Source organism: Thunnus maccoyii, chromosome 4 (genome assembly GCF_910596095.1).
Source record: "Thunnus maccoyii chromosome 4, fThuMac1.1, whole genome shotgun sequence".
In the NCBI taxonomy this organism is placed as follows: Eukaryota; Metazoa; Chordata; class Actinopteri; order Scombriformes; family Scombridae; genus Thunnus; species Thunnus maccoyii.
In genome coordinates, this window is record NC_056536.1 from 2,422,204 (window position 1) to 2,441,803 (window position 19,600).

Here is a 19,600-nt window from a genome sequence, read left to right on the forward strand (position 1 = left end):
GAGGACTGTGGATTTTGGCCCCCATCACTTACACTGTAAGTGCATTATGAAGGGATCTAATGGTCAGTATGAACAGGAGGAATGATTATGGCAAGATGAACTGTTTCTATGATCATTTGGGTACCTCTTTTAAGACAGATTTGAACAACTGTGAACCCTTCCTTTAAAGGTTCTGTATGTAGGAATCTGAAATTCCTTCTCATTAGTGACATATGTGGCTATGTTGTGAAATGTGTTGTGGTCAATGGAGGCAGCTAGCTGTTTCATTAGCTGGAGAGCTAATATCTGCAGGGTGTTTCTAGTCGGATAGCACCGTTTTGGTTGCATTGTCGTGTAGTTATGCTGGTTGTTTGTTGACGTTAGCGGGAGAGAGGCATGGCACTCAGGAGCTCGCAAAAATGTCACTTCCGTTGGATTTTTGCAGAAAATCTGGCCTGGATCCTTCACAGAAATCAGTCCACAGGCTGTTACAGACAACCAAGAAAGTCAGGGAGGGTCTCATTTTTTTTACGTTACATCACTACCCATTCACTCATTGGCAATAAAAAACATTAATACATGTAAATTGCCTCACAATTCTACATACAGAACCTTTCTTTCAAGATCTCAAGTATAATAAACAAAATCAGTGAATTGCAAAAAAAACACAGCTATGAGATGGTATAAGTGTGTTGGTGCACAGTCACCCAGACATCACCATGTAACTTGGAATACTACCTGTCCAGCTGTGATGCTTTTGCACATATCTGAAGGATATGCTATCAGTGTGTGTCCTGTTTGGTCTGGACTATCCAGTGAGGTGTGTGCCGTTGCTAGGGAGTTTAGGGATCCACAAATGACACTGCAATGTACCGGACACCGGCGGTGGTTGGCAGGCCTTCGTGGTAGTGGGTGAGGCGTCCCGGGTGCATGAGGGCCCAGCCTTTACGAGGAGCCTGAATGGAGCAGTCGTAGCGGAGGAACCTGCATCCACCACCCTGCAGTAGCAACACAACTCATATTAACATTTGATGCCTACAGGACCACATGGTTTTGCTTGTTTTAGCCATTTTTAAATAATTTCCCACTTTTATAGCATGTTTGTAATGAATTGATCCCAGCGTGGCTCTTTTACATCCCCAAGAACTTAGAGGACCTATGATGCTTTTCCTTACTTTCAGTCATATATATAATGTTACATTATTGAATGTTCATATTAAAAGTTGCTAAAGTGTCAAACAATGAGGTAAACATACAGAAGTAACCCCTGTGAGCAAAAAACACTGGCTTCAGACTAATCTGAACGCTCGGTTTCCGTTTTTTTAACTTTCAGCCTGAGCTGAAGTCAGCTCATGACCGATTTCTTTATATTATTATCTGTTCACTGCTCCGCTCCGCTAACATTATGGAATTTTTCCATTGTTTTTGGGGTAGTCACGCCGAGCCATGACTCAAGTTGAGCTGGCAAGCTGTAAGTGTTTTTCCATTAGACAGCACAGCAGCTCTTCATCAAACATCTCACTGTGGCTGTTTCCGCTTGTACTATTCCTCTCTGTATTATTTCTAACTGATCCACTGAACAAATAGCTCCAAATATCTCCATATGTTGTTGTTTCGACCATTTTTTAGCACTGCTAATGAAGCTCATTAGCTAATTTGGTTTCATTTCCTGTACATTCTTCACAATAAAAGTCTCCTGTTATTTACTCATTTAAAAGCTTTTAATATGAAGCAGTAAAGCAGGAAATGTTGGGTTTGCATCAGCAGCAACTTAACATGACTCTGATGCGGCTGCCCCTCAGCAGGCTTTCATTAAGCTAGCCCATCAGAACAGCGTGGGCTCATCTGTAGGGGGGCCTTATAGAGACAGGAGCTAAGGCTGTATTCAGACCAAATCAGGGATAGTGGTGCACCTTCGCAGGGTTGTGTGTCACAAAACGTAACCTTATATGTCAGTGGTTGTGCTTTTGTCTCCACTAGTTTCTACCATGATGATGATCAGCTGATCAGCTCAAGTCACTTAAAGAATCTCTCAGTTAAATTTTGATTCTTATCAGCTTCAGAGTTGTGAATCAGGACCTTCAGTATTTGGAGGAAGTAACTGGTGAAGTACAGCAGGCTACAGCTGTTAACTTAATGTATCAGACACATTTAAAACAAATTCATGTATTTTGCTGTTCAGCTCATTTTCAGGATGTGAACATTAATTAGGCTGCCTTACACTTCAGTTATTAACATATGCTGAAAGGTAAACATAATAAGATTCGAAAGGATTCAGATTTAATAAGTGAAATTCCATAGTGGGTTTGAATTTGATTAAGTGCTATAGAACCCCATCTCTATAACACAACAATAGTCACCACAATTTTACTGCTTCATCTGTATGAAGTGATGGGCTTTTATGGTGAAACCTGCAGGAAGTGTTGACTTTCATTTATGTAACTTATCGTTGATTGGAAAAAAACAGCAAAGTGGAAGCAACTGGAAGTGTTCTCAGCAACGTAGTGAGTGGTTGTGAAATGTACATAATACTGATTGTAATCTGTCTTTATTTATTCATGCCTTCAATGATTGTGATACCAAGTTTTATTTGAGAATTTAGGGTATATGTGGTTTCTAGTTGATGGCCTTTAACAAGCAAAACCACTGGTATTATCATCAGAATTAGCAGTGAACAAATATTATAAATATTGTACCTCAAAAATGTTAATATTCAGAAATGAAAAATGTAATCCTCACTAATTCTTATAGGACTTCCTACACACCAATATTTAACCACACCAGCTTCAGAAATGATAGACGAAACAACTGTTAAATACAAATTCTAAGGAAGAAACCATGTGGTATAAACCAGTAATACTGTAGATTGTTTAGTCCAGTTTATTGAAGATGCAGGGAAACGACATAGATGCCACAATAACAACAAGGCTTTAGGTTTAGGTTCATGTGTCATGCAAAGAAGACAAACTCGCAAATACAGAAATGACATGTATGGAAAGTTTGACACGCTAGTAATGTAGCTGTACATGCCAGAAATATGATGGCATTCCATGTTCAATGATATGATTCTGATTTAAGCATCATGCTTTGTCAATCTTTGTGCTACACTGTGTTGTTTGAGTTACTCTATGTTCATGTGTTTAAGTTGGTGTTTTGAAATGGATTAAACCTGTAAGGAGCCCAGGGATAAGAATGAGCCTCTATTGACCCCCGTCTCTCCCACTATACATTGTTTATGTATTACTTGGTAATTAGTGATTAGTTTGCAGTAATTTCATTAAGAAATGTTATATTATGTGTGGACTTGTTACATAAGTAAATCAACAACTCTGATGATAGCATGCATTGCTATCTTCTGTATCATTTTTTTTGTACTTCCACTAGAAGTCGTCAAAATCAGAAAACAAGTTCTGACCTAAGCTCTAAAAATGTTTTGTCCAGACATTCATGAACCCTGAGGACCAACATCTTTCTACACCCAAAAACGTGTTGAACCCAAAATTTGAAATTGAATGCTTTATTTACTAATTCTGTTTATTTCTACTAATTTTTTCTAGGATGTTTCCTGGAAAGAACTCTGTAATTTCATATTAATTACACGGAAAAAGACATTGTTTAGCTGGTATGCTTCAAAGTCGTTATTTCCATTAAGTGTAGAGTCTTTAAGTCATTGTACAGCAGGTCAGCTGAACATGCAAAAAATGTAAAATTTCGCTGCTGGCTGGCATACAGTTCAACATTTATGAAGTTTCTGATAATAAATTAATAATGAATGAATATCTACTCGGGTTTCTTTCTCCTATTTTCCCTATTATCAGTACCCAGTACATTGTTCTTTCAAGGAAACTCTTAAGAATTTATTAGGAAATTACTGACCCAAAAATAAGAATTGCTCCACCCTGAGATGATTTAGTTACAAGTGTTGTATGTTTGAGGGAAATATCCACCTTAAAGTAGAATTCACTGTATTTGTATGATATTGTGCATTGTTTATTTTCAATTTTTTGGTTTCAATTTGTCAACCATACTCTCCTTGATATGACATGACACTGAGACAAGTGTCCTGTTTATTCTACCACCAGGGGGTGCCAAAGTCACACATTTTCACAACCTACACATATTGCAGTAGTTTTGAATGAATAAACCAACCAACTCTGTGACAGCAGTCAGGGTGATTTTATTGGGATAGTGACACGTTTCTGATTCATAACTTTTTTTATTAAAATACCAATTGACATAGCTTTCCAAAATCAGTTCAACAGCACAATGTAAATTCTGATTTGAGGTGGACATCCCCATTTACTAACCAGCTAAGTTTGCCATGTGTTTTACAATATGAACAGTTGCATGGGTAATGGGATTAAACTGTATCTTGGGTAAATAGAACTGTTTTTAGAGTGTAGTAACCATGCGCTACCAGTTGGAAATGTCAGATTTTCACCTCCAAACACACTCACCTGGTAATCAAGGCCCACTTGATTGAGTGCAATGTTTATAGTGAATGTGGAGGCGTCATGGTGTGGCCTCAAAGACGGCTGCTCGTCTGGCTTATATCTAACTACAAAGGCCAAGTCAAACTGAGCCTGCAAACACAACAGACAGAAAGGAGTCATGCAAGCATTTGCATAGAAACTGCTCATCTGGCCAAACAAAGTGTGAACACATGTGCGCCCTCACAGCTCCTGCTCAATAAAGAGAAGCATCAGCTTGGTTTCTGCTCTAGCATTCACTTCCAGAGATGGAGCAGAAGAAGCAGAGAGAAAGGTGCAGATCACCTGCATCATCATGTCTTGAAGCCTCTATTACCTGCCAGGTCCTCCTCATTTACCTGGTAGTCAACACCTTTGCTGTTGAGAGCTATGTTAATAGTGAATGTGGAGGCATCATGGTGAGGCTCGAGCAGGGGCTGCTCGTCAGGTTTGTACCTCACCACGAAGTTCAAGGGATTGGAACACTGATGAAAGAAGACATCATCATCTTATACATTATTGAGTTAGTCCGTAACATGTCAGCGCTAATGACAAATCATACATCATATGTTCACAGTGTCTTTAAAGTTTAAGATCATTTTGTCCTACAAATGTTTGGCATTTTTCAACTTGATAAATGACTGATCAGTAATCAAAATGGCTAGTGATTCATTTTCTGACTGTCAACTGAGCTTTTATAAAACATATAATTTCAGTACCATGTCAAGAAGCAATGCATTTTCATATAAATTCTCTCTATAAAAATACAAAGTTAGTATATATAGTTAGTCATAAAAGCATAAAAGTAATTTCTTTTCTTAAAAGATAAGTTCAATGATATTCTATATTTTTCTTTTTGTCAACAAATCCCTGCAGAGCCAAGTCAACAATAAATGGATCTACTAACTAATATTGTGTATCTATCAAAGTCTGATATATCTTGATGTAGACCTCTGTTGCTGTCCAAAAACTATTAAAAACACATCGAGTGTCACTGTTGTACTGAGTGACATGTTCCTTCATTACCATGAACACACACACACACACACACACACACACACACACACTGTAATTTATTTTGACCCAATCCCACATTCACCATCCTGCTGCCAGAAATACTCACTCCCTTTCAAAGCAATTCCTTGGGATCCACAAATTTTCACACACCGCCGAGAGCATGATTGTCACCATGACTGAAAAGACAAACGCTACATCCACTAATTCCTAACATTCATTCATAGATATTCCAAAGAAAAAGTTGTCACGGTTGGACCCGACAGAGTAGCAGAGTGGATGTGTTTTCTTTTAGTAATAACCTCATGTTCACAATTTTTCAAGTCTGTCTTAACACTGACTTGGAAAAACTGCGAACCTATCCTTTAAATTCCTCCAAATAGTAGAAGTGGGTAAACTACAATACTGTACGTTTAAGTTATTTTATTAATCAAGCGTCCCTGAGTAGGATATCAGTTTTTTTTTCAACACATTCCCACTATTGTTCTAATAATTGACAGTTTAATGACCACCCACACCATTCAAACAGGACTTCTGTAACGCTGGACACCCAAAATAACTCCTCCCACTTAACTACTCTATCAGACTGACAGGTGAGCTGTAGTAAAAGCACTACAGCAACGTCCACTCTGCAACAAAGCTGGAAACAAAATAGGATAAATAAGAACATCACATATTACAACCAATATATTATTAACCAATGATATTTTCTGTAATTCAGTCAGCTTTAAAGCAAACATTATCATTTTAGGAAGCACAGTTTCTTCTTGATAATGTTCAAGGACATCAATTTAAGATTCTGTAATTGTTAGTATGAGACATTTGAAATTCCTCTCAACTCAGATTTGAATCTTATAAGAACTCTTACCTTGGTGTAGTAACCAGGATACATTTTCTCTGTTATCGGTGCTACGTACTCCAGTAAAAATTGTTGCCAGTTCTTTTCAAAGTTTATTTGATTCATGTGGATATCGATGGTAGGGACGTTCTCATAGCCACCTTGGATTCTTTTGTCCTGACAAGCAAGAAAATGAATCAGTTTAGAGAAAACCTTAAGTCATTATCAGCAAAACTTACTGAAAGATTCTTTTTCAAATAATGACAAATACTGAAAAACAAAGAAGCAATGATGACATGTGATTGAGGTTCATATAATCTACAGGGAAGGGGAGAACTAATTAAAGTCATTACAGTCATAGTCATTAGAGTACTGACAAAACAAACTTGTCTTGTATCTATTCCATTCTGGCTACAAGAAAAACAATATTTATATCTGTAAAAATTAAATCCGTTGGGAAGACTGCTTCAAATAAGTTGTGACTTGCTTATTATACCACAGCAAAAGTGGTATCAAAATAACACAAAAAATGACACATACTGCTTCTTGTGTCAAATTCATTGCGGATGTAAACTGCTCTGCAAAGAGCAGGGGGAGAAATCCTTGATGTGGTTTTTAGAGGAGAAAAAAAAACAACTTCTATACTAATTTTTCACTTAGTAAATCTTTGCAGTAGATTTGATACAGGATGATAACATACCATATTGCCTCCTCCTGACCACTTCCCAAAGTGTTCCATTTCTTCAATGATGTGGTCACAAGCAATATCGGTAAAAACTGGGAACCAGTACACATCAGGACAAGGCTGCGGCACAGAAAATACACAGCACAATTTAACCACCAGATAACCACCAGAAGTGTTCACTGTCATTAAGAGTTCTCTATATAAAATCTGTATTTTTACTGTGATTCAACGTGGACAACTCATGTACTGAAAAACTCAAAAAGGCAGGCTCCGTGGAAGAGGACCCGCTCTCTATGTAGATATAAAGAGCTCATTCTAAGGTAACGAAAACACAATTCTTATTTTCAGGTGATTATACACTAATTAAAACATACTTATGAATATTTTATTCCATTTCTGCCAACTCTGTTCCACTAGATGGCACTAAATCTTACACACTGCTCCTTTAAGGTGTCTGTTGAACAACTTGTGTTGTAACTCACAGTTTCAATCAGTTTATCCTTCATGATGCGAGTGTAGTTCTCATGAATGTAGCGTTCCTGCCAGTCCTGAAAGAAGCACAAAACATACATACTATTCAGTGCAAATCCAGAGCACAACTGCATCTATTCCTGCTACTGTTGCACTTTCCACTGCTACTAGTTACTTTAATCCTGGAAGAGACCACTCCCATCAGGATAGAAATGTTTCATCATATGATAAAGGTGATGACTCAGAACAACTTCGTATTGATTTGCAGTGACCCTTCCCTCTAAGGGGACAAATGTACCCAAACCATGCCAGCAAAATGCCCCCCAAAGCATAACAGAGCTGAACTGATCGCTTGGTTATTCCAAGTTTATTAATATTGAACATGTTGCATGTCCAAATTGCATCAAGTTGCACTCCCTTGTGTAGGACCACTTACATGATTCATAGATAATCCATGGGTAAAACAAGCTACAGAACTGACCTTTGTAAGCTTCTAAGTGGGGGTTGATCAATGATGCAGACTCAGAAAGACCCCTAAGAGACCATTTCTGACCAAACATCCAAAAATTATGGCCTGAACTAAAAGCATAAAACTGACCCTAAGGCTACTTGGACTGGAGAAAGACCAAACAGCCCCAACCTTAAATGGGACACAGTCTCTCTTATCTTACCACACCAAAGCTATAAACTCTAACTCACATTCCTGAGGACTTTTGTGAAGCCTCCCTGCAAAACTGAGCAAAACCTGAATTTCATGTAAATTAAATATCTAATCATTATGCAAGTTATGTAATGTTACTTGTCTTGTAAATACAAGAAGAATGGTATAACTTTTATAGTTGTGTGACTATGTATTAAAGAGATACTGAACTTTTATTTTATTACCTTTGTACTATATGTGACCCTACCGCCCTCTATTGACAAGAGTTAAATTCCCTTATGTTAAGGCCGTATTCAGATTAAATCAGGCGGTGCTGCATTCAGCCGCAGGGTCGAGCAGAGGTGTGTGGGGGTGTGGGCGTGTTTATTTGTGCTTTAGAATGTAACCGCTGTGAAACATTTAGAAAATAACGTTTTATTGATCTGATTCGCCACCTTTCTCGCTACCAGTGAGGTTTATTGTTATTAGTAACATTAAGTCTTGGATTTCCACATATAGTAATTTAATTTTGAAGTAAACACGTACAGTTTTTTTATTTTGAAGTAGACACTGCTGAAGATTTGAGCATAGTCACAGTTAACTTTATTCCTGAATCCTCAGCTTCTTCCTGAAGAAGAATACAATAATTGAAACTGAACCTCTACCTGCTCTCTGAGAGCAATACTGCAAACTAGAAGTGAATCCGGCCTAAAGACTCTTTCAGAGCAGCCTGGAATGACTTGATTCTTTCTTCTGACGTTTGGTTGTTTCTTTGAGCTGCAGTAAACAGAGGTCACTGTTTGGGACAAGACCTTAAGATTGTGAGACTGATTCATTGATTAAATTGAACAAGGGTTAGTGCTCCCTCCTGGCACTAACAAATCCTTACCAAAAGGAGGTGGTGTCCCCAATAACAAGGTAATTAAATAATAAAGTATTAATACTCCTACACTTTATATAGAGATATCAGCCATTGAAATAACCAACAACCACCAGAAGGGGGAGCCCCTTCTGCACTACAAACTAGTCCTATTAGTAATACATTAAAAGGCATGCTGAATCTCACCACTGGGTTTTCAAAGATCTGCCACAGATCATTATGAAGATGATTGGTCTGATAGTTTTCTGTTGACAGGATGCGACCGAAAGTGTGCATGTTGGTTACATACATGAAGATTCCCTGAAAAAAAGAAAATACACATAACAGGTCAAATGTTACAGGGAACAGTATATAGTAGATAGATGTCAACTACAAGTGCTGCACATGAAATGAGGTGATTCAGCCATTGCCTTAATGAATTCTTACTGACCTTGCTGCGAACATTGTGGCAGTAAGCCATGTCAGGGTCTAAAATGTGCGAGGTAAACAGTTCGTAGTCTCTGAGCTCTGATCGCAGGAGGCTGGCCTTCATCAGGTACACATTGGACACATATGGGACATTCCACACACCCCTAAAAAAAACAAGACAGTCTTAGGCAATTTACATACTAACACTAGGATCTAATATCAGGAACAGGCTGTGTTAAAATACTGTACATTCTGAAATAGTGGCCTTTATTTACGTCAGTCACAGAGACACTTTGCTCCTTATTTCCCTTGTCTTATAAGTATATTTCATCATATTTTAGTAAGAGGCATCCCTGTTTTCTGCTAAGCATTAGTTCTATCATTACAGCAACAGAGTCATATCATACTCACCGCCACTCTTTTCTAACAGATACACTGTTTTCTGTCGCTCATTAATGCCAGTTGCTTACACGCAGTTTTGCAAAGTTTGATTGTTTTTAAGCTACTGTCAATACTACATGGTGAAGCTATTGAGTTTTCATCAAAAGCTGTTGCCATGGCGATGTATTATTTGCCATGAAGCAGGAAGCTATGTTTGAGGGGCTAGGAGTGCTCGAACATTCACGAAACTTGGCACACACGTCAGAAGGTGTATATATAGTTGTCTGATATGGTTGTTGGTCTTGGGTGTGGCAAAATGACTCGAGGGCCCCCCCGTAGAATGTCAAATTTAATAATAATAACATTAAAGCCTTTAAATTTGACATAGATGAACAAAATTTGGTAGGCCCATGAATCATGTCCAGATGCACAAAAAAGCCTCTTGGAGCCATACCCTCAGTCAAACAGGAAGTCAGCCATTTTGAATTTATTTTGCAATTTTAGAAAAGTTTTTGCAATTTTCAGCCACCGTATTTTAAGAAACTCCTCCTAGAAATTTGACTCGACCAACTTCAAATTTGGTCAGTGTCATTTAAAGACCTTTATGATGAAAAGTTATGAAATTCTTGAGTTTTCATTGAACTTCATTGCCGTGGCGATGCAGTGAACTTCAATGATTCGCCATGAAGTGGGAAGTTATCGTAACTTAAATGTACATTGTCCAGCCTGCAGCAAATTTCTCATGCTTGATAAGAGTCCAGGCCTGAACATATTTACATGTCAATACTGAGTCATAGTCATAGCACCACCTACTGACAACAGGAGGTCAGCCTTATATGACAAACATCATCCGATTTACATGAAATTTACATGGTGTGGTTTACACATGATATACAGCAACATAATGTATAATTAGTGGGTGCCCAGATATTTTCTTCTGCCTGACCCTCTGTATCAACCTACCATTTCCTAACTCCCCCCTTTTTGAGGAAAAAATAAATAAAAGAAGAAAAACATAAAGGAGAAGCAACTGGAAATAATTAGTAAATAAGAACAGTATTTGTGAGGATAACATGACTCTGTTGTTTTATGATGGAATTAGTGCAGTGGAAATATAAATTGTGCTGAATTTACCATGTGAGCTTTATCAAAAAAGTGTAGTAGATGTACACATTCAATAAACTTCAAACAGGTGCTGGACCAAAGAAACAATGTACAAAAGATGAAAGTCCACACACTGAAGCTCCCTTCAATGGCGTTTAATGAAACATCCACTAGTGACATTTCGAGCTGCATGCTCTTAAAATAAATTATAATATAGAAATATAGAAAGAACCCTCACAGCACAAAAGAAAAGCATCAGGACAGTAGCTGTTATATCTTCAATATGGCTAGATTTAAATGGAGGCACCTCTATACTCTAAAAAGATGTCCCTCAATTATTTTCTATATGGTGCTGACTTTTATCTCCAGGTCTCAGGAGTGGCTATGTGATCCAAAATGTCATCCAGCTTTGCCTCACTCTACGTTGGACTGTTATAAAAATATAATATATATGCTTAAATGTCCCTGTGGTCTTGCTCATATTGGAAAAACAACCAGACCCCTCAAAACTAGGATCACAGAACACCGATGTGCCATTCGTAACCAGGATGTAACAAGCCCAGATGCTTAAAAGCTTAAAAAAGCCCTGCACAGCATATCCACTCTCAGATACATCGGCACTGAAGCTATTCAATGCCCTTGTAGAAGAAGCGACGTTGACTCTCTACTCCTGAGAAGAAAACTGTTTTGGATTTATACACTCGATACTCTCACACCAATGGGTCTCAATGAGGACTTTACTATAAGATCATTCCTGTGATTGTTTACTTATTGCTGCCATGTTCTTGTCAGGTAGAATTTTTTACATATGTGTTGGCACTCGTATATAAGATGGTGATCAATGATTGGATGGGTTTTACACACGTATCATGTGACTGTCATGTGACTGGAGCCTATGATCTATTGAAGATGGCAATTAAATATTTAGTTTAGTCTGAAGAAGAGCATGTAACTCCAAACATCACTAACGGATGTCTCCTTAAACTGCATCGAAGGGAGCTACAGTGTGCAGACTTATATCTTTCTTTTGTACCATGTGAGCTATAGGTAATTTAAGGCAGCTCAATCTTTTCACCAGGCCTTTATTTGGTTGTGCATCATTTCAACATATGCTTTTATTTTTAGAATTTACAGTAGGTTATGAGTTCAATAAAATTGATCTTTTACCAATGACGAGTGAGACGGATTACATATAATCATTCTGATATAAAAATAAACTAATGATCAGGATATTACCAACATTTATTAAGATTACGTCTCTCCGCCGCACCCCACCATTATACTGTATTTTCAGTGTGATCAGATGCACAAGTTTATATTTCTATGGACATTTGGACTAGTTTCTCAAGTTCTCAAGTCTAGTTTGTCAACCAAATCTTACAAAGTCTAGCTTAACACCTATGTGAAGTCTTTAGAGAACAACATTTGAGCAACTTACAGCCTGCGTCCTTGAACAATGTCCACATAGTCCTCAGATCTGGCATAGTAGCCTTCTGCACTGAGGGCTCCCCAAAAGTTGCTCCACAGTCTGCCAGTCCGAGTTATCATCGGTGCCACAACAGGACTTGGGAACAATTACAGAAGTGTTAGTACAACAGTGCAGTTAGTAAAAACATAACTTAAGCTACTAAATTAGTCTTCACAGAAGTGAATAGATTTATTACATGTGGTCGTGACTACAGCAGTCCCAAGACATCAGCAGAGACCATCACAGGATTATTACTGACAATTCAGCATTGATAAATATACTTACAGGTTTTGTTCAATGAGAATTTTGAGCGTGTTCTCATTCTTTAAGACCACTTCGATGTCCAAGCTGAAGAAATAGTCACAGTCCTTGTCCTTCCGACACATATCACTGAAAGAAAGGAAACATTGACATGTACGTTATGTGAACTTAAGGAGCAATACTGACATATGCTTTATGTAAACAATACAGTGTCAAACAGCACACATATTGACATGTATTCCCACACATGATGGTTGCCTTTTGTCTGGCTTAGATTCTTGTTTGTAATATAGTTAAAAATGAATTAAACCTCCCGTGTGCATAAAACCTCCTTTGTTTTTCATCGAGGAAACATTAAGATCCATAAAAACCTCCACCAGCAGTCACAGAAACAGCTTTCCAGAAGCTTGCACTTTCACTTTAATATATTTCATCAACACTGCGCGTACACTTCTGTTATTACAGTGATGAGGTTTTCTGCTTGGAAGACATGAATGATCTGTCGGCTAAATGTGGTTTGAACAGTACGGTTTGATTCAAACAGAGAATTGAAAAAATGCACTATTTGACTATAATTTCAAAAAATTATTTAAAAAAAACGCCTTTCTGTTTCCAATCAGTGATTCCACTTCTCACACATCCCAGCTAGCTGCACAAAAACTTCCAGAATGATAAAGCCCCTTTCAAAATATTATACACCAAAATATGTTCAAAAAATTATTTAAAAAAAACTTGCTGTTTCCAATCAATGATTCCACTTCTCACACATCCTACAAGACCCCAGCTAGCTGCACAAAAACTTCCAGAGCAACAAGGATATGTGTTACAAAAGGATATCTTTATTTTTTGACAGTTGGTTCAGGAATGGTATTGTATTGGTGAGTCAACTTCTCAATAAGGAAGGAAAGCTATTGTTTTTGATGCCATTCCATCTGATGTTATCATGCTCTATAAGGGTTATGTCTTTTCACCTTCTGCTGTGACACCTTCACTTGATCCAGTTGACTACGACTATAGGAAAATTGTGTTTTTTTATCTGCTTTCTGTAAAAATAACAAAAAAATCTGTAACTTATTCCAAGTTGACTGTGTCTCTGTACCATATTTAATTGTGACCTGGAATGCATTTGTTCAGGATTTATGTTGGGAAAAAAATATGGTCTCTTCCTGATAGATATTTACTGGTTACAAAGTTAAAGAAATTTCTTTTAAGATCGTTCATCGCTGTTATTCTGTCAAATCATTTTGAGTAAGATTTAAGAAGGATATTGATGTATCTTGTACTTTTTGTAAGATACACCCAGAGACTGTCTTCCATCTGTTTTGGTCTTGCGAACACACTCGAAATCTGTGGCAAGGCATCTGTCGTTTCATATTAGACCATATTTATGATGCTTTTGTTCTTTGTTTGAAGGATGGTATGTTTGGCTTTATTATGGAAGAGAATTGGACAATGAATATTTTCTATGTAATCTTATCATGTTGCTGGCCAAGTTGTATATACATAAATGTAAGGCGCTAAAAGTTAATCCCTCTTTTTGTACATTTAAAAAAGAAACAGAATCCTACATTAAAACATTGTCTACCTCATGCAATAGAAAAGCTGTGAAAACTACATTTGTGCTCCAAATTTGATATACTAGTATAATTGTACTGTGTAAATTTACTTTTTATATCTTTATTTTTTTACTGCACCATTTTCATTTCATATTTATCTGTAATCCCTGGCGTTGTATATGTGTTTGTTCTATATTTCTGTCATATTACTCCATTTATGTTATCTGAAGATTAATTAATAAAAAAAAAACCCAAAAACCAATCCGTTTCATTTGGTCGCATGTCAATGGCGTCATACCCCCTCTACCAAAGAGTATATGTGCACAAGATGCATACATTGGCATTGTGGTTGTCTGCTACAATGGCCTCTACCAAGGAGTGTACGCCATACAGTCTGTGGTATACGCATCATGATAGTATTTCAGCGTTGTGGTTGCCCGCAAGAAATCGTCATAAATTGACTTTTGCTCAGTTTTCAGCCACATTTTTATGATAAACTTTTTAGATCTTGGTCGTTTTTAACTGTATCTTTTAACCAGATGAAGGGTTTTAGCCACTGAACGTCTGGATCTTAAATTATCAGAGAAACAAGCTGAGCAAATGTTAGCAGCAGTCCCTCCTGGACATCCTCTTTCCACTGAACAGCGTGGGCGAAACACCAATTTTTAACTTTTGTTGCTAGTCAACTGCTGCCATGGGAAACACCCACTCAAAGGTTTGAGGCTCATCCACTATTTCCACAAATATGTCCAAAAACTGTTTCATCCTCTTAAGAAAACAGAAAATTCTGCCCAATTGTTGTAGTACTATCACTATCAATTATATTTCCTTACACAATAGGTGAGGAGAATGAACTATTTCAGTTCAACTTTAAACACAGACATTAGACCTTTAGAGGCTATTTATGTAAGATCTATAAAAATGCTTGATTAACTCCACACTACTGTATTTGTGATGTCATAAATAATGCTCTTGTGTTAAACTCAGATTTAAGGTGAGCACAGAGAAACTTTCCTCCATCCCTGTGCACCGTGCACATGTAGTAAAAGCTTCACTACAGAGCATCCAGAAATATATGACAGCTAGATATTCTAAGGCTACACTCACAGAAATACTGTGTTGGGTCTCACCAGCTGACCACACACAAGACTCTAAGAAACAAAGAGTCCTTGGTTGCTTGCACCCAAGTGTGAACTCCACCCATAGACCCAGGTTAAGAAAACTAGAGATTCCCCTGTTCTCCCTCTCCCTCTCTTTCCCCTTACGGCTACTGTGGGAACAGCCCTGCTGCTTAGTTCTCACACACACAGAACTCGTTTCTTTACAGCAGAAGACGCGAGAGCCTGCCTAAGACTCAATAACTAAGTTATCTAGTACCAGCAGCTACCACACAAATCTGCTGGCTGATTTAATAGGCACAGGAGCCATGAAGCAGAGTTAGCTTGCCGCTAACTCTGTAAGGACTGCACAAAGGAGTGACCTGGGCCCTCTGACCTGCAGGACCGAAGCACCGACTACCCAGCAATGCCTGCATCCTTCAGCCTTGGAGCCAAACTCTTCTCAGCCCTCAGCCCTTCTTCACCTTCAAATTTGATTTATTTAAAAGCAGTGGCAAACAGAAAAGTCTTCAGCCTTGATTTAAAGGAACTGAAAGTTGCAGCTGATCTGCAGTTTTCTGTGAGTTTTGTTCCAGATATGTGGAGCATAAAAACTGAACGCTGCCTCTCCATGTTTAGTTTTTACTCTGGGGACAGAAAGCAGACCTGATCCAGACAACCTAAGAGGTCTGGATGGTTCATAATGTAGCAGCAGATCAGAAATGTATTTCGGCCCCAAACCATTCAGTGCTTTATAAGCAGTATTTTGAAATCAATTCTGTGACAGACAGGAAGCCAGTGTAAAGATCTGAGAACTGGAGTGATATGATCCACTTTATTAGTCTTGGTGAGGACTCAAGCAGCAGTGTTCTGAATCAGCTGCAGCTGTCTGATCGATTTTTTTAGGGAAACCTATGAAGACGCCATTACAGTAGTCAAGTCTACTGAAGATAAATGCATGGACAAGTTTTTCCAAATCCTGCTGAGACATGTCCTTTAATTCTTAATATATTCTTCAGCTGATAGTAGGCTGACTTTGTAATTGTCTTCATGTGACTGTTGAAATTGAGCTGTATGCTGTAGCAGCTCAGTTTCTTTAGGAATACTTTGTAACTACTGATGTGTCATACAGCCAACCACTCTTTGTATAACTCACAAGCCCATGTTGCGGGACGCAGCTTCATCCATCTCTTCTTCAGGCCTGATCAACTTGACATCCTGATAAAGACTTCCATGGTCCTTCAGGAAAGAGCTGACCTGACGCTCGTGATGAGCTTCCTGTAGGGAAAGAAGAAATAAACAGATAAAAGAAGAAGTGGACAGAAGGACTCTGAATCACACAGAGTTGCATTAAATATGCGTAAAAGCCAGCCTTTAACAGAGGTGGATCCTTGCATAAGTTATAGTGGTGCATGTTTGTGCAACCTTACAACCTGTTTCTATTCCTTCATCACTACCTTTTTTGTCAGTCAGTGTGTTTACATGCACTGAAGTGACTGGTTTACAATCAGCTTTCTCCAGTAAGCTGTTTTCTTAAATACCACTTAAAAGAAGAAACCTGGTTTCATTAATTGGGGTAGAGGATTATAATAGATCCACTCCTGCCTTGTACTCCATGTTATTCAAACTATTTTGCTAGAAAAAAATCTATCAGTAACACTTGCCTTTAATGTGAATTTAAAGATGATGCATTAAATCATCTCCTGTTACCTGGTTGTAAATGAAGAGTTTGAGCCTGTTCTTGGGATACTGGAGCTTCAGTAGGCGATCGAAAAACACTGTGACAAAGGGGGTGGGCTGCTGAATGAAGATGCCAATCACCACCAGTGGGTATTCACTTTCCTGTTGGAAGGAAAATAAACATTCCAGGAGTTCCAGGAGAAAAGGATTATCACTTCTATTTGGTACCAAAGGTAGTTGGAAAAAACATTAATTGAAAAGCTAAAATAATTTAGAATATTGATTAAATGTGATTGAGGGAAAGACAATTGGTCAATCAGGAGACCAAAAACCTGTGAACAGACCTTAAGAGCTGTGAGTGGGCGTAGATCCTCATTACACACTGAGCATCCACTCTCAAATGTCCATGCATTGGGGATGTAGTTGCACAGGTAGTTCATCTGGAGCTGGAAAACAAATATGTTCTCTCAATCTGATATCCAGTGCTTGAGGAAGAGAGTGACTGATTTTCAATATTAAAAAAACAATATTTACAAGTACTTTGTCAGGGTCTATTTACTGTGCACCTGTTACGATACCACAGCAATTTAATAAAACTACATCAAATTAAATCACAAAGCTAATCCCTTTGTTTGGTTTGTTTGGTTTGGTTTCTCATTCAGCAAGCTACGCTGTGACACAAGACTTGTACCCATGTTAATAGACAAAAAAGGGGGTTTTGACTTTGTGTTAGTGAATTTTATGGATATGGATGAGAGTTATGATGATGTGAGTACCCGCACTGCTGCACTGGTAAATTTTCATGGGAGTAGTAGTTGCTTCTATGCTACATGTAATACTGTTTAAAATGAAATAATTGATAATAAATCATTGCTCTGTTATACATAAACAACAACATTCTGGTATATGCAAAGACAAGGGGTGCTGTGATGACACCAAAAAATATGGGTCCCTATTGGGTATTGAGTTTTCTTAAAGGGAACGTTCAGGTGATTTACAGAGCAGATACGTATGCTGTAGCATAAAAAATATGCAATCTAATTTCAGTTGGAAATAGGCCAACAGTAATAAAGCTGGGTTTGGCTCATATTCCAACATATTTTGCAGAGAGACTTGGAACACACTGACAGTCTGTTTGTACCATTAACGGCTAAAAATTCATCTTGACTGATTCGGCTGCTCATTGCTGGATGACTTGTTGAGAATGCCTTTTCACATCAGTTTTATATGTTTTATTTTGATCATGGCACATGAGGTGTCATGGTCTCAGACTCATTGCCTTAAGTACTGGAAGTACTAAGACACCAGTACCAGCAGTTGACCTTGCCTTGAGCTACTCTGATGGTTAGCTTCATTAAGCTGCTGGGTTGAGCATGTGATTGGTCAGTATGTTATGACAAGTCAGTACCTTGGTTGGTCCATTCCCGTGGACGATGACAGGCAGGGTATCATACAGCACATTTCTGACCCGTACCCGTCCATCTTCAAACTTCAACACCACTTCATCTGGAAGCATACACACACACACACAAACACACACACACACTCACACTGGTGAGTTCCACTTTTGGAGACAATAGGCCTTTCTCAATCTGTGTTCCTCTGTGTTATTGATTGACATCCCATCTGGCCAACTGAAACATGTTTTGATGGATTCCTCTTAGATGGCTGAGCTGAAGCCACGTGATTGATTGAGAATCTGCAAGTTCCCTCCCAAGGTGGTCTGGTCTTTCAGTGCAACCTTTTCTTTTCTGTTTCCAATCATTTACCCTGTTAAAACCCCAGCAGAAAGTGCATATTTGAATCTCTGAAAAGTAAGTACTGAATCTCTGAAAAAAGTGAGATGAAACACTGCAAGGAGTGTATTACATGCCTGCAAAACTAGTCTTATACTGAAAACATTACATTGCAAACATTGTAAGTGTGAAGCAATCATTTCAGACAATCAAATCCTATTTTAGAATATTTAAAGCATATTTTTCAGTTTTAAAATCATAGTTTGGAATTTCAACCTTTCAAGTCCTGTTTTACGATATCTGACAGTAATTTCACTTCAATGTTCTTGCTCCTCCTATTTTATCCAGCATGCTTTGGGAGCTGACTTGGGTGGAAGTATCCCAGCATGCATTTCGCATCAACCAGCAGTAACAGTGAAGAATAGAGAAATTAATTTAATTCTCAATATGCAGTCGACTGTTCAAACTAATGCCTTTCTTGATATTTTGGGGACACCAGTGTGCCCCAAAAACTCCATTCTTTCACTGCGTGTCACTTGTTTTTTGGTAATTTGATAATTGTTCATTTGCACAACTACAATACTGTATCAAATTAGGTTACTCCTCCATATTTGCTAATTGTGTGGCCTTTTCTTATCACATGCCCACATTCAACCGTAACTTGTCCATGCAAAAGTATTCATGAATACTGATGTTCATGTGTTTCTTTCGCCACACCAATCAGTCTCTCTGTCTTGAGATGCCTGACCAATCAGTGTCAAGAGTCAGCGTTGCTCATCACTTGCACTCGGGAAGCTGCAGGTGAAGGAAAGTGACAGCTATGAACGGACTTTTATTGTTTTATTTCACAATCTGGCTTCAATTCACCACCTCACCATCTGCGTCGCCAATCTCTCCTGTCTTTCCCCTGTTTTGTGCGTATACAACAGTTAT

At 38.2% G+C, this 19,600-nt stretch overlaps 1 protein-coding gene across 2 annotated transcripts in view; it reads right to left on the reverse strand.

The window, feature by feature from the left end:
• Positions 1 to 226: 226 nt before the first annotated feature.
• The window catches only part of plod1a (procollagen-lysine, 2-oxoglutarate 5-dioxygenase 1a), a 38,446-nt gene continuing 19,072 nt past the window's right edge, over positions 227 to 19,600 (reverse strand). Inside the window, exons 7-19 of one of the 2 annotated variants that reach the window (XM_042409198.1) lie at positions 18,340 to 18,437; positions 17,276 to 17,377; positions 16,962 to 17,093; positions 16,408 to 16,529; positions 12,623 to 12,727; positions 12,308 to 12,433; positions 9,407 to 9,548; positions 9,163 to 9,276; positions 7,468 to 7,533; positions 7,001 to 7,105; positions 6,331 to 6,477; positions 4,437 to 4,562; positions 227 to 977 (exon numbers count right to left, since the gene is read on the reverse strand). In XM_042409198.1, the coding sequence (XP_042265132.1) occupies positions 822 to 977; positions 4,437 to 4,562; positions 6,331 to 6,477; positions 7,001 to 7,105; positions 7,468 to 7,533; positions 9,163 to 9,276; positions 9,407 to 9,548; positions 12,308 to 12,433; positions 12,623 to 12,727; positions 16,408 to 16,529; positions 16,962 to 17,093; positions 17,276 to 17,377; positions 18,340 to 18,437 (1,541 nt within the window). In that variant the 3' untranslated portion in view covers positions 227 to 821. Of the gene's footprint in view, positions 978 to 4,436; positions 4,934 to 6,330; positions 6,478 to 7,000; positions 7,106 to 7,467; positions 7,534 to 9,162; positions 9,277 to 9,406; positions 9,549 to 12,307; positions 12,434 to 12,622; positions 12,728 to 16,407; positions 16,530 to 16,961; positions 17,094 to 17,275; positions 17,378 to 18,339; positions 18,438 to 19,600 lie in introns of those variants that run through there. The other variant, XM_042409199.1, reaches the window with a different exon arrangement.